This window comes from Hordeum vulgare, chromosome 2H (assembly GCF_904849725.1).
Source record: "Hordeum vulgare subsp. vulgare chromosome 2H, MorexV3_pseudomolecules_assembly, whole genome shotgun sequence".
NCBI lineage: Eukaryota > Viridiplantae > Streptophyta > Magnoliopsida > Poales > Poaceae > Hordeum > Hordeum vulgare.
The window spans coordinates 281,846,196-281,861,897 of NC_058519.1; the positions used below are offsets into that span (position 1 = coordinate 281,846,196).

At 47.2% G+C, this 15,702-nt stretch overlaps 1 protein-coding gene across 1 annotated transcript in view; it reads left to right on the forward strand.

Annotated features, from left to right (window-relative positions):
• Positions 1-4,736: 4,736 nt before the first annotated feature.
• Positions 4,737-15,702, forward strand: part of LOC123426090 (nuclear pore complex protein NUP54) — a 32,439-nt gene continuing 21,473 nt past the window's right edge. The window contains exons 1-4 of the mRNA XM_045109866.1: positions 4,737-5,239; positions 5,328-5,381; positions 5,475-5,534; positions 5,638-5,748. Coding sequence (XP_044965801.1) covers positions 4,841-5,239; positions 5,328-5,381; positions 5,475-5,534; positions 5,638-5,748 — 624 coding nt within the window. The 5' untranslated portion in view covers positions 4,737-4,840. The remainder of the gene's footprint in view (positions 5,240-5,327; positions 5,382-5,474; positions 5,535-5,637; positions 5,749-15,702) is intronic.

The following is a 15,702-nucleotide window of genomic DNA, read 5'->3' on the forward strand; positions in this document are numbered from 1 at the left end:
ACCAAATAACAATTATTTAGGTTTAACACCAATCCCGATGGTAGAGGGAGCGTGCGACGTTTGATCGTATCAACCTTGGAAACACTTCCAACACGTATCGTCACCTCGCCTTTAGCTAGTCTCCGTTTATGCCGTGGCTTTCATTTCGTGTTACTAATCACTTAGCAACCGAACCGGTATCCAATACCCTCATGCTACTAGGAGTACTAGTAAAGTACACATCAACATCATGTATATCTAATATACTTCTCTTGACTTTTGTCAGCCTTCTTATCTACGAAGTATCTAGAGTTGCTCCACCTCAGTGACTGTTCCCCTCATTACAGAAGCACTTAGTCTCGGGTTTGGGTTTAATCTTGGGTCTCTTCATTAGTGCAGCAACTGTTTTACCGTTTCATGAAGTATCCCTTCTAGCCCTTGCCTTTCTTGAAACTTAGTGGTTTTACAAACCATCAACTATTGATGCTCCTTCTTGATTTCTACTTTCGTAGTGTCAAACATCGCGAATCGCTCAAGGATCATTGTATGTATCCTTGATATGTTATAGTTCATCACGAAGCTCTCACAGCTTGGTGGCAGTGACTTTGGAGAACTATCACTATCTCATCTGGAAGATTAACTCCCACTTGATTCAAGCGATTGTCGTACTCAGACAATCTGAGCACACGCTCAACGATTGAGCCTTTCTCCTTTACTTTGTGGACAAAGAATCTTGTCGGAGGTCTCGTACCTCTTAACAAGGGCACAAGCATGAAATCACAATTTCATCTCTTTAGAACATCACTTATGCTCCGTGACGTTTTACAACGTTTTCGGCGCCTTGCTTCTAATCCATTAAGTATTTTGCACTGAACTATCGTGTAGTCATCACAAATGTGTATGTCGGATGTTCATAGCATCCATAGACGACGCTCGAGGTGCAGCACACCGAGTGGTGCATTAAGGACATAATCCTTCTGCGCAGCAACGAGGACAATCCTCGGTTTTACAGACCCAGTCTGCAAAGTTTTGCTACTATCAATTTTCAACTAAATTTTCTCTAGGAACATATAAAAATAGTAGAGCTATAGCGCAAGCTACATCGTAATTCGCAAAGACCATTAGACTATGTTCATGACAATTAGTTCAATTAATCATATTACTTAAGAACTCCCACTCAAAAAGTACATCTCTCTAGTCATTTGAGTGGTACATGATCCAAATCCACTATCTCAAGTCCGATCATCACGTGAGTCGAGAATAGTTTCATTGGTAAGCATCTCTATGCTAATCATATCAACTATACGATTCATGCTCGACCTTTCGGTCTCATGTGTTCTGAGGCCATGTCTGCACATGCTAGGCTCGTCAAGCCTAACCCGAGTGTTCCGCGTGCGCAACTGTTTTGCACCCGTTGTATGTGAACGTTGAGTCTATCACACCTGATCATCACGTGGTGTCTCGAAACGACGAACTGTAGCAACGGTGCACAGTCGGGGAGAACACAATTTCGTCTTGAAATTTTAGTGAGAGATCACCTCATAATGCTACCGTCGTTCTAAGCAAAATAAGGTGCATAAAAGGATTAATATCACATGCAATTCATAAGTGACATGATATGGCCATCATCACATGCTTCTTGATCTCCATCACCAAAGCACCGGCACGATCTTCTTGTCACCGTCGTCACACCATGATCTCCATCAACCTGTCGCCATCGGGGTTGTCGTGCTACTCATGCTATTACTACTAAAGCTACGTCCTAGCAAAATAGTAAACGCATCTGCAAGCACAAACGTTAGTTATAAAGACAATCCTATGGCTCCTGCCGGTTGCCGTACCATCGACGTGCAAGTCGATATTAACTATTACAACATGATCATCTCATACATCCAATATATCACATCACATCGTTGGCCATATCACATCACAAGCATACCTTGCAAAATCAAGTTAGACGTCCTCTAATTTTGTTGTTTGCATGTTTTACGTGGTGACCATGGGTATCTAGTAGGATCGCATCTTACTTACGCAAACACCACAACGGAGATATATGAATTGCTATTTAACCTCATCCAAGGACCTCCTCGGTCAATTCCGATTCAACTAAAGTTGGAGAAACTGACACCCGCCAGTCATCTTTGAGCAACGGAGTTACTCGTAGCGATGAAACCAGTCTCTCGTAAGCGTACGAGTAATGTCGGTCCGAGCCGCTTCGATCCAACAATACCGCGGAATCAAGAAAAGACTAAGGAGGGCAGCAAAACGCACATCACCGCCCACAAAAACTTTTGTGTTCTACTCGAGAAGACATCTACGCATGAACCTAGCTCATGATGCCACTGTTGGGGAACGTCGCATGGGAAACAAAATTTTTCCTACGCGCACGAAGACCTATCATGGTGATGTCCATCTACGAGAGGGGATGAGTGATCTACGTACCCTTGTAGACCGTACATCAGAAGCGTTAGTGAACGCGGTTGATGTAGTGGAACGTCCTCACGTCCCTCGATCCGCCCCGCGAACTATCCCGCGATCAGTCCCACGATCTAGTGCCGAACGGACGGCACCTCCGCGTTCAGCACACGTACAGCTCGACGATGATCTCGGCCTTCTTGATCCAGCAAGAGAGACGGAGAGGTAGAAGAGTTCTCCGGCAGCATGACGGCGCTCCGGAGGTTGGTGATGATCTTGTCTCGGCAGGGCTCCGCCCGAGCTCCGCAGAAACGCGATCTAGAGGTAAAACCGTGGAGATATGTGGTCGGGCTGTCGTGGCAAAGTTGTCTCTAATCAGCCCTAAAACCCCACTATATATAGGAGGAGGAGGGGGGAGACTTGCCTTGGGGTCCAAGGACTCCCAAGGGAGTCAGCCGAGCCAAGGGGGAAGGTCTCCCCCTCCCAAACCGAAATCCACTTGGTTTGGAAGGTGGAGTCCTTCTTCCCTTTCCCACCTCCTTCTTTTTTTTCCTTTCCTCTTTGATTTTCTTTCCAATGCGCATAGGCCTCTCTTGGGCTGTCTCACCAGCCCGCTAAGGGCTGGTGTGGCACCCCAAACACCCATGGGCTTCCCCGGGGTGGGTGGGCCCCCCCGGTGAACTTCCGGAACCCATTCGTCATTCCCGGTACATTCCCGGTAACTCCGAAAACCTTCCGGTAATCAAATGAGGTCATCCTATATGTCAATCTTCGTTTCCGGACCATTCCGGAAACCCTCGTGACGTCCGTGATCTCATCCGGGACTCCGAACAACATTTGGTAACCAACCATATAACTCAAATACGCATAGAACAACGTCGAACCTTAAGTGTGCAGACCCTGCGGGTTCGAGAACTATGTAGACATGACCCGAGAGACTCCTCGGTCAATATCCAATAGCGGGACCTGGATGCCCATATTGGATCCTACATATTCTACGAAGATCTTATCGTTTGAACCTCAGTGCCAAGGATTCATATAATCCCGTATGTCATTCCCTTTGTCCTTCGGTATGTTACTTGCCCGAGATTTGATCGTCAGTATCCGCATACCTATTTCAATCTCGTTTACCGGCAAGTCTCTTTACTCGTTCCGTAATACAAGATCCCGCAACTTACACTAAGTCACATTGCTTGCAAGGCTTGTGTGTGATGTTGTATTACCGAGTGGGCCCCGAGATACCTCTCCGTCACACGGAGTGACAAATCCCAGTCTCGATCCATACTAACTCAACGAACACCTTCGGAGATACCTGTAGAGCATCTTTATAGTCACCCAGTTACGTTGCGACGTTTGATACACACAAAGCATTCCTCCGGTGTCCGTGAGTTATATGATCTCATGGTCATAGGAACAAATACTTGACACGCAGAAAACAGTAGCAACAAAATGACACGATCAACATGCTACGTCTATTAGTTTGGGTCTAGTTCATCACATGATTCTTCTAATGATGTGATCCCGTTATCAAGTGACAACAGTTGCCTATGGCTAGGAAACCTTGACCATCTTTGATCAACGAGCTAGTCAACTAGAGACTTACTAGGGACAGTGTTTTGTCTATGTATCCACACAAGTATTGTGTTTCCAATCAATACAATTATAGCATGGATAATAAACGATTATCATGAACTAAGAAATATAATAATAACTAATTTATTATTGCCTCTAGGGCATATTTACAACAGATAATCTCCTGAAGCGTCTGTTTCAAGTTGTTACTTCCTCCTTTTCATTCCCAAGATCTTCCTGAGCACCTCCCACGTCCTCATCATCATCTTAAGAAACAATATCAATAACAAAGTCGACACCACCCATCTATTCAAACCCTACAATTGTAAACCCCAACACGATTTTTTCTTCATTTCAATTAACCTTTCAAAATGAATTCTTGTTGGGTCCCTCCAAGCAATTTTGATCCTAACATTCTCAAAGAAAGTTATAAACATTACATTTCAATCAACATATATTAATACCCCAAACATAAAAACCACCTGGAAAAAACTTTCCGCGTACACTATTTAAATGAGATACCTTCAATGAGGCTCAAGCTTTCACTACCTCTCCAAAAGAATCACAAGCACCTTTCCATTCAATCATCTTAACATCAACATTTTAAGTTTTTAGAAACCCGATAACTCAATCAGATCCTCAATTTTCTTTCAAAATAAAAATCTAATTAGAAAGATTTTGTGGAATATCTCCATGATCTTTCATGGCCATTGCTTTGACTTAGAAAAAATATCAGTCAAAAGAAGAAAATCTGACGTTCCGGTCGATCCGCTGTCTTGCCGCTCCTTTCCCGGTTTCCGCTCCGGTCGATCAGCTGTCTCTACCCAAGAAACCCTAAACCGCCGGCGGTCAGTTGTCCCCTGCGTCGGCCGCCATGTTCGGGACCCCCAACTCTCCCCCTCTCTTCGGGACGCCCTCTTTCGGAACTCCCTCCACTACCCCTGCCTTCGGCACCCCTTCCTCCACGCCGGCATTTGGCGCGCCGTCGTCCACTCCGGCCTTCGGTGTCCCTTCGTCCACCCCAGCCTTCGGCGCGCCCTCCTCTACGCCGGCGTTTTGGACACCCACTTCGAGCCCGACGTTTGGCACGCCATCGTCGACCCCGGCGTTCGGAGCGCCGCCGTCGCCATCACCATCACCCTTTGGGTTCCAGCAGCAGGTGAATCCATCCCCTTCGCCTTTTGGTTTCGGCGGCGGGGCTGGCGGGCAGATTACCACCCAGATGGCCCCAGTTGCGCCGCTGCCACTCTCGCCCTCCGACCGCGACATTCAGGTCCGCAACCCTAGTAGAAATGTTGACCTCTGTTTAATGGTTTGAGGAAGGAACGGTTCGAAAACTTGGTATTTTTAAGTTCTTATAGGCTATGGTGGATGCGTACAAGGAGGAACCAGGCAACCCTCGCTATGCTTTTAGGGTGAGATTCTTCTAGCAACTTTGGTATTTGTATTGGAAAGATTCTTTTGTTAATGTGACCTGTTTGATGCTTTTCTGTCTGTTTTGATGGCAGCATCTGTTGTTTAGCGTGACAGATCCTTCACAAAGGGTGAAGCCTGTAGCAGCATCTGATGTGCGTAGTTGGATAAATTAGTTCAATCCATGTTTTTGCTGTTCGTGGTGCTCTTCCTGGATATCATAACGCGATCGTGTTAATTGTGGTCTTGTGGGTGTAGATCATGTGGGCAGAAGCGATGGGTAAGCTTGAGTGCATGGATAGCGCGGACAGGGAGAGGCTATGGCCTCAACTTGTGCAGGGGTTTAAAGATCTCTCCTGCCGTCTTAAGGTATACTAGCAACTATTATTGAAACTAGACACCTTTCATTGGACGTGACGAATTGTCTTCTGTGATAAAGTACTGATTTTACAGCCTCAATATGTAGGCATATACTTCGCAAACAAGTATGATAGCTGTAAAAAGTCGACCAAAAATGCTTACATATGAACTTCTAACTCAGCTTCGTTCAATATGTACTTGGAAATGTAGATGATAAATAACATAGTGCTCAATACAAGAGAGGATGTCAATATTATTACTCTCATTGTTGGTGACATTAGTTTTACCTTGACGAGCGATTACATGCCACACTTGGATGATGCATCAAAATGGTTTTATGGTGTTGATTTGGTTTTTATGAAACACCAAATATTTAAAGCAGCACAGGTTTGTGGTGGAATAACCCCACTTTGCCCCTACAGAGTGTACAACACAAGTCCTGAAGGAACTACTTCAACATGTTGCAGTAGATACCGCTCAAGAGGCAAATATAGGCCAATATGGTAGCAGAAATTCAGCCTAGAACTCTTTTTTTTCTGAGGGGAGCCTAGAACTCTTAGAACATGAGATCTAGTCCAAGATCTGATACGAGGTGAGCCGTAGGACTGTCTGATCTTCACGATTGGAGTTGGATTCATGGATGAACGCAAAGAACAACATGAAAATGACAAGAGGAAACACACACAAGGCAAAAACTCACCACCAAGTACCCACTCAGGCATCAAGAATTGCTCATTGAGGCGTTTCTTCACAAAATCAATGAATTGGCGGTCATCCCTTGTGATAATTATGTCATCAACATAGAGTAGCAAAAGAGTGCGAGCATGAGAAGTGAGAATAAACAAAGTAGGATCATGAGCACTAGCAGAGAATCCAGTCCCTGTGATGATGGCGGAGAAACGACCAAACCATGCACTAGGAGCTTGTTTCAGCCCGTAAAGAGAGCACCAAAGCAACAAACAGTGCCATTAGAGAGAGTATATCTAGGACACAACTGCATATAGACCACTTCCGGTAGCTCACCTTTTAGGAAGGCATTCTTGACATCCAATTGAGAGATGGACCACTGCCGAACAACTGCAACAGCCAAAAGAGTGCGAGCAGTGGTCATGTGAACAACATGAGCAAAGGTCTCATCATAGTCATGACCATACCCCTGTTGGAAGCCACACACAACAAGACAAGCTTTGCAACGCTGAGTACCATTTGAACTTGTCTTAACCTTGTAGACCCTTTGCAAGTGATGGGTCTAATGCCTGTAGGCAGTGGTACAATGTCCCAATTGCCTCTGTGCACCTCATGATACGACTCGACAATAGTGTTAACAGCAACAACATAAGAGGCTGGAGAGTGTGGCAATCACTCAGATACCGAGGAGCAAGGGGGAGCAGGTGACCCTGAAGGAACGGGACCCAACGAGAAAGGATTGGAAGTGGAAGGTGGCGCATCAGAGGGAGAAGGGTGTTGAGCACGATGGGAGTGGACAAAAGGAAAAAGAGAGAGTGAATAACTCAACCCGGGTAGGTGAGTGAGGAACAAAAACCTTATCCCGTGTAAGCTAAAGCTCATAAGCAGATGAAGGTGGATAATCTGGTAGAGTAAGAAAAAGAGATGCTCAACTAATAGTCTCTGTGGTGGCAGTAGAAGAATGACGAGGGTAGAAGGGCGAGACTCATCAAGAGTGACATCTTTGGAGATCCTCTGTCGCCGAGCAATAGGGTTCAACAATGGTAACCCTTGTGCTCTAAGCGTAGCCAATGAAAACACATTCAACAGATTGAGCATTCAATTTGGTGCGTTCATGAGGGTGGAGAGGTACAAAACACGCACAACCAAAAAGGCATAGAGCACTATAGCTGGACCATCACCTAGATGATCAACTGGTATCCCCCTAAGACTAGAAGACTGAATATTAATGATATAAACAACATTAGAGACAGCTTCAGCCCAAAAGTGTCGGGACAACATAAGATAAAAGAAGAGCCCGAGTAGTCTTGAGGATGTGGCAATGTTTGCGTTCAGCCACCCCATTTCGAGCATGGGCACCTCGATAGGAATACCAAGGAAGGGTGCCTTGTTCAGCAAGAAAACCATGATGTGCACGAGATAGGCACTCGCCAGTCGAATCTGTGTGAGAAACTCGAACAAAGGAATCATATTGAATGCGAACTATGGCAATGAAAGACATGTAAATTTGAAGCACTTGACTGTGAAATGACATAAAGTAGATCCAAGTGTATCGGTGAAGATTATATAATATTTATGACCCCCTGTGGAAACAAAGAGGGCAGGACCCCATACATCAGAGTGAATAAGTTGAAAAGGTCGCTGAGTAACAAAATTACTAGAAGGACAAGGGAGTTGTATGTGCTTGTGTTGAATCAAGGAGAGAGAGAGTAGGGTACCTACAGACTCTTCCTGCTTGCTCTAGTTCACTACGTGAGAACACCTTGTGTGTCTGGCGGCTTACTCTCCAGGGAGGACTGGGAGCTCCTCCATTTAGGTCATCACAAGGGCTGGGCCTTGTGGGCTTAAGTGAGATGGGCCAGACAACCCATACTGGTTCAACACCCCCCCTCAAGATGGGTGGTAGATATCTATCATTCCCATCTTGCCACATGCCAAGTTGCACTCCTTTGTTCCCAGTCCCTTTGTCAAGCAATCTGCAAACTGCTGCCCAGAGCTGACATGAGTAAGATTGTTGATTCCAGCATCAAGTTTCTCCTTAATGAAGAAGCGATCAATTTCCACATGTTTTGTCCTGTCATGTTGAACTGGATTATTAGCAATGGCTATAGTTGACTGATTGTCACACCACACCTTCAAGGGTCCGTTCCTTAGAAGTTTCAACTCGCTCAGTACGTACTTCACCCAGAGCATGTCACACAACCCTTGAGATAATGCTCTATACTCAGCTTCTGCTGTTGATCTAGATACAACAGGTTGTTTCTTGCTTCTCCATGACACCAAATTTCCACCCACAAACACACAGTAGCCAGAAGTTGATCTTCTATCATCTTGACAACTGGCCCAATCAGAGTCACTATAGCCATCCACCTCAAGATGTCCACTCCTCGCAAACCACAACCCTTTACCTAGAGTCCCCTTCAAGTATCTCAGAATTCTATCCACAATATCAAGATGCCCACTCCTTGGTTCATGCATGTATCTTGTTATGACCGACACCACTTATAGCCGGAGGAGGCCTAATGGGCCCGTTTAGTTAGGGGCTTAGCCCAAGTTATCTTATTTTTATTTAGCAGCGAGGTTACATAAACAGTTGTAAGACACCCTTTTGGAATTAAGCAATAAGACATATTCTATTGCCCGGCTCCCAAAGGAGCTGGAATCCCTAACCCTAGCCGCTGCCTCTCTACTGCGCGAGACGGCGCCCACGCGCTGGCCGCCACGCCCTCGCTCATGCCAGCCTCCCTTCTACCCCTACAACCTCAGGCCGAGACCCGGTAGGGCCTTAGCTCCTACCATATCTGCTCACCACACCCACGGCATACGTAATGTCAGGCCTGGTATGACAAGTACAATAACCTCCCAACCAGTTTCTGATAATCTTCCTTATTCACCAGCTCTCTTGATTGTGTTATCACTTGATGATTTTGTTCAATCGGAGTAGGGGCAGCACGACATGCCCATGTCACTCAAGAGATCCAAGGTATATTTTCGTTGGCACAAAGATATTCCCTTCTCTGTTCGAGCCACTTCAATGCCAAGGAATTATTTTAGATTGCCCAAATCCTTTACCTCAAACTCCTTGCTAAGACAACCTTTCAATCTCTCTATTTCCGCCTTATCATCTCCAGTGATGATAATGTCATCCACATACACAACAAGAATGGTGATCTTCCGATTGAAGTGCCGGTAGAACATCGTGTGGTCACCATTACACTGACCATACCCCATACCACAGACAACACGTCTGAATCTATCAAACCACGCCCTTGGTGATTGCTTCAGTCCATACAAGGATTTCTTTAGCCTGCATACATTCCCTGTGGTCTCTGACGTACCAAAACCTGGTGGTATCTCCATGTACACTTCTTCCTTCAACTCACCATGCAAGAAGGCATTCTTAACATCTAATTGATGCAATTTCCACCCAAAGTTTGCAGCACAGGAGACCAATATCCTTACTGTGTTCATCTTTGCCACTAGAGCAAACGTCTCATCATAGTCAATTCCATAAGTTTGACTATATCCTCTGGCGACCAATTTGGCCTTATACCTTTCCACCTTCCCCTCAGGATTCTGCTTCACGGTGTATACCCACTTGCAGCTGACTGCTTTCTTTTCTGTTGGTAATGTGGTGAGCACCCACGTCTTGTTTTTCTTTAGTGCTTCCAACTCCTCTATCATTGCTTCACGCCACTTCGGATCTTGCTTTGCAGCCTTCCAATCCTTTGGGACTGACACAGTTTGTAGAGAGGCAACAAACGCTCTATAGGAAGGAGACAAAGACTCATAGGACACAAAATTGCCAATGTCATGATCGTCAAAACCATCCTGTGGTAGAGCCTTCCTTGCCACTTCACCCTTTATTGCCGCTTCACGTGTCCCCTTTTGCAACGCAATAGGCAGTTCCACTGTGTCAGATGAGCTTGCATCACTGCCTCGCTGCTCCCCCTGCATTGACTGCTCCCCCTGCACATGTGGCTGCCGTCGTGAATATACCAGAGAAATCTTCTGCCACCGATCCCGAACAGGAACCTGAAGAGTACCAACTGTCATTGTTTGCTGGACTTGAACCTGCACATCATCATCAGTGACAGTACCAACCGGAATTGTACCCACTATTGGCTGGACACGAGCCTGCACATCATCATCAGTGTTAGTACCCTCAGAGTCACCATGAGTGGCCTGCTCCCCCTCTTGACCATCTTCCACAGGGTGCAGGTGGTCATGCTCTGCAAACAACAGACTCAGGTCTGTTGGCTCACCATAGAATGGCTCAGATTCCCTGAAAGTGACATCCATACTTACAAATCTATGTTTCTCAAAGGGACACCAACGTTTGTGTTAGGAAGTATTAGTATTAGTCTAGGAGTCCTTATTAGTCTATTAGTATTAGTCTAGGAGTCCTTATTAGTCTATGTTTACTTTCCTTGCACCTCAAGTCATGTGTAATATATATATGCCCCTTGGGCCTTCAATATAGATAAGTTGCTTTCCTAACATGGTATTAGAGCCTAGGTTTAGGTCTCCGGACGCCGCAACTCGTCCTCACGATCCAATTTTTTTTCCCGTTCCTGCTCCAGCCGTCGTTCCTGGTGGCTGGATCTCGTCGCTGCTCGTCCTGCGCCTCCCCTCCCTCGACCTCCGCAGCTTCCGCGCCGTCTGCGCCTCCTGGCGTGCCGCGGCCGCCACCTTCGCCTCGGCCGGCGGCCGCCGCCTCCAGCCGCCGCCGCCTCATCTGGATCTCGCGCCCCCAGCCGTCGCTGGATTTCGCGCCCCCAGCCGCCGCATGGATCCATATCGACCCGGGCCTTCCAGATCGCCGCAGCGTTGCCCCGTGCTTGGCCGCGAAGGTGGCCGCCTCGGACGCCTAGGACCGCAGCGCGTCCCCGTGCTTGGCCGCCTCGGCCGCCCTGGACTGCAGCTGCGCCTCAATGATCGATACACCGGCTTCCTGTGTCCCACGTTTCCTCACTGCTGCCCCGCCTGCGTGGCTGTTGCTATCTCCTGCTACGCTGGCTGCTGCTGCATGCTTGTCTACCACTTGGTGTTACTAGCTGCTTACGTGCTGCTACTGCTAGTTACTTTCTGCTGCTACTTCGCAGCTTAGCTTAAAAAAAGTACAATGTCTTCTGCATACACGACGGATTTTGCATCTTTGTGTCGTGTATGCTTCCTAGCTTTTAGCTTCCTTGTTTTCCGCTGCGTGCACCAAATCCGTTGATATTTTGTGTTTTCTCATGCCATGCGAGTCCACCATACCTTAGTCCGTCAGCCTTTCTCCGATCCTGATCCTTTCTATGCAACTTTTGTGGCCTACTTGCCCTTGTTATTTTCTATTGGATTTTCTGGACTTCTTTCGCATTGTCGATCTACGTCCATCGTGCCTTATCCGCCGAGCTTCTTTCGTCGACGGTTGTCGTGGACTATGGTTTTCTGCACAATGTTTTATTCTCTTGACGTGCCATCTTCTTTTGACAACCCATCTTCTCTTGATACTTATGTTGTATCTTCAAGTGATGCGGTGTCTACCTCTGATGTGCCATCTCTTCGGTGTCTTCCTCTTGATGTGCCATCTTCTTTTGACGTCTACCTCTGATGTGCCATCTCTTCGGTGTCTCCTTCGGCGACTCGACAAGTTTTGAAGACTCTTCATGCTACGACGACACTCTCAAGATGCGGATTTGGATTATCATTGTTTTTTAGTATTACACTTCTTCAAATGCAATGCTATTGCATACGCTTTGCATTTGAGGAGGGGTGTTAGGAAGTATTAGTATTAGTCTAGGAGTCCTTATTAGTCTATTAGTATTAGTCTAGGAGTCCTTATTAGTCTATGTTTACTTTCCTTGCACCTCAAGTCATGTGTAATATATATATGCCCCTTGGGCCTTCAATATAGATAAGTTGCTTTCCTAACAGTTTGTACCCCTGCTGACTAGAAGCATAGCCTAGAAAAACACACCCCTGCTGACTAGAAGCATAGCCCAGAAAAACACACTTCACTGCCGGTGGATCTAGCTTCCCAACAGAAGGCCGGTGATCACGAACAAAGCAGGTACCACCAAACAACTTTGGGGGAACAACAAACTTATTTTCTCCAAGCAGCAACTCACACGGAGATTTCATGTCGAGTATCCTTGAAGGTGTCCGGTTGATTAGGTATGTGGCTGTCATAACTGCTTCACTCCACAAGAACTTGGGCATATGCATGGTAAACATCAATGACCGAGCAACCTCAAGGATCTGTCGATTCTTCCTTTCTGCCACTCCATTTTGAGGGGGGGGGGTCTGGACAAGAAGTTTGATGAAGAATCCCTTAGTCAGACAAGAAGGCCCCAAAGGTATTGTTCGCATACTCTGTGCCATTGTCAGTCCTGATCACCTGCACCTTAAACTGGTTCTTCACCAAGGCATGGAAATCCTGAAAACAGCTAAACACCTCATCCTTGTGACGCATCAAATAGATCCAGGTCATACGAGTATCGCAGTCGATAAAGGTAACAAAGTACTTCATTCCATGCATTGAGACAACTGGGCTTTTCCATACATCTGAATGAACAAGCATAAAAGGAGATATGCTCCTAAGTCCCTTACTCACATAGGAGGCTCTTTTGTGTTTAGCATATTTGCAAGCATCACATGTCAACTTGCCCTTGCCTATGCCACACATAACATCCGGATATATTCTACTCATCTTATCAAAAGATACATGCCCCATCCTACAGTGATGAATCATCGCCTGCTTCTCCTTGTCCTCCATGGTCACAGCACACACCAAGTCTGGCTGCACCTCCTGGTCCATATACCAGAGCCCCCTATGCCTGGTGCCAGTCCCAACCGTCTGCCCCGTCTGTCGCTCTTCAATCAAGCAACCAAACTTGTCAAGAATCACACGACAATCTATTTGATCAATGAGAGCGCTCACCGAGACCAAGTTGACAGGAAAAGCTGGCACATGTAAAACTGAGGATAGGGAGATGCTCGAAGTACATTGTACTGTGCCAACCCCTATGACAGGCTTCTTCGTACCATCGGCAGTTTGTATAGTGCCCTTGTGAGTAGGAGGATGCTTATTGTAAGATTTAAACACACTGGATTTACCCGCAACATGCTTAGATGCCCCAGAGTCTAGAACCCATTCTGGACCATTCTCATTAGTGGCAAGAGACGCCTTTTCTGGATTATCTTCATCAGTGGAGGCCCAATCAGCACAATCTCCATAGGCAGCATCATCTTTGCCTCTGCCTCTGCCTCCTGCAAACTTCATGCGTGATATGAAAGCGTGGAGCTCCTCCAACTCAGCCCTCAACTTAACGGTCTGAGCCTCCTTCTCATGTGTCAACCCCTCAGCTGTTTTCTTGTCAGCCTGGATTTCCTCCACCTTCCTCTTGAGGCTCTCCAATTCATTCGCCATTTCAGTCTTCTTAGTTTCTGCCACAGACATGCTGTATTTCTCCTCTACTTCTGCAACCACCTCCAGCCGCTGCCTCTTTTTCCCTCTCATTTTTTCTTCTGCAACCACCTCCAGTTGCTGCCTCTTTCTCCCTCTCATTTCAGTCACGGTCTCCTGTTCTCCCTCTGGCTAGCAGCAGCTCCACGCAGCACACAACAGAAGCAGATCAACAGCAAGCACCAGCCACACTCCTCCAGCAGAACAGCAGTCTCCACTTCCCTTTCAATCAGCAGCACAACACTGCACCGCTTCTCTTTCCTCAGCAGCAGGACAGCAGACCAACAACAAACTCAGCTTCAGGCAGCTACAGTCTTCTCTTCTCCCCTTCTCTGCCACAGCAACGCAGCAGCCCACAGCAGCAGGCAGCAGTAGTCAGCAGAGCACGCATCACCTCCTCTTCCTGCAGCTACCTTCCCTGCTCTTCCTCCTCTCTCCTCCTTTCCTCCTTGAGAGTCCGCAGCCGCTCCAGATGCAGCAGTAGTCAGCAGAGCACGCAACACCTCTTCCTGCAGCTACCTTCCCTGCTCTTCCTCCTCTCTCCTCCTTTCCTCCTTGAGAGGCCGCAGCCGCTCCAGATGCAGTGGTAGTCAGCAGAGCACGCAGCACCTCCTCTTCCTGCAGCTACCTTCCCTGCTCTTCCTCCTCTCTCCTCCTTTCCTCCTTGAGAGGCAACAATCGCTCCAGATGCAGCTGCCTTTCCTCCTCCCGAAACGAAGCAGAACAGAGGGGGAGAAGAGGTCCGGGCAGCAAGAACCAGCCCCAGCCGTCGCCCTGTCGCCCGTGCAGCCTCTCCTCACGAGAGGCTCTTCCAGGTCCCCGTCTCCGCCTCGCCGGACCCCACCGGCCGTGTCGCCGTCGCCGTCGCTACCTCAGGCCCCGCCATCCCAGGCCTCTGATGCCATGTTGAATCAGGGAGAGAGAGAGTAGGGTACCTACAGACTCTTCTTGGTTCCTCTAGTTCACTACGTGAGAACACCTTGTGTGTCTAGCGACTTACTCTCCAGGGAGGACCGGGAGCTCCTCCTTTTAGGTCATCACAAGGGCTGGGCCTTCTGGGCTTAAGTGAGATGGGCCAAATAGCCCATACCGGTTCAACAACTTGCCAAGCTTAAACCCGTACAATTCAGTGAATTATCACTGGAGACAGACCCCAGAACAACAGTCCTAACCAAAGAAGACAAGCGAGAGCCAAAAATGTGACCCCGTCGATGATGCCACTGAGCGCAGGATGTGCTGGAGGTGATAGCTGAAGTAAAAAGGGCGGTGATGTTCGACTGGTGTGCGTAGATGAAGTTCTTCGGGGCGCACCTCAACAAGGTCCTCCATAATAGAGAGCCGAGGATGGCGTGCCTGTTAGGAATATGCAACTTGTATTCCCATGAGGCCATAGGCCGATATATATACATGTAAAGGTGGTGGACTATATGCAGGAAACCCCTTATATATTGGGATAAATACAAAAGGGTACACGGCTATATAATATATACTCTAACACCCCCCCTCAAACTCATGGTGGATGAACAACACTGAGTTTGGAGAGATAGAAGCCATGCCGTGCTCTAGTCTGGGCCTTCGTCAGAAAATCCGCCAACTGTAACTCGGAAGGCACATACTGAAGAGCAATAACCTGATCCTGCACACCAGCGCACATAGAAAGCATCAACACCAATATGCTTGGTGAGCTCATGCTTCATAGGATCGCGCGCAATGCTAATAGCACCTGTACTGTTAGAGAAGAGCAGAGTCGGTGTAGTGATAGAAACACCAAAATCTTGAAGTAACTAACGTAACCAAGTCGCCTCTACCGTCAACAGAGCCAT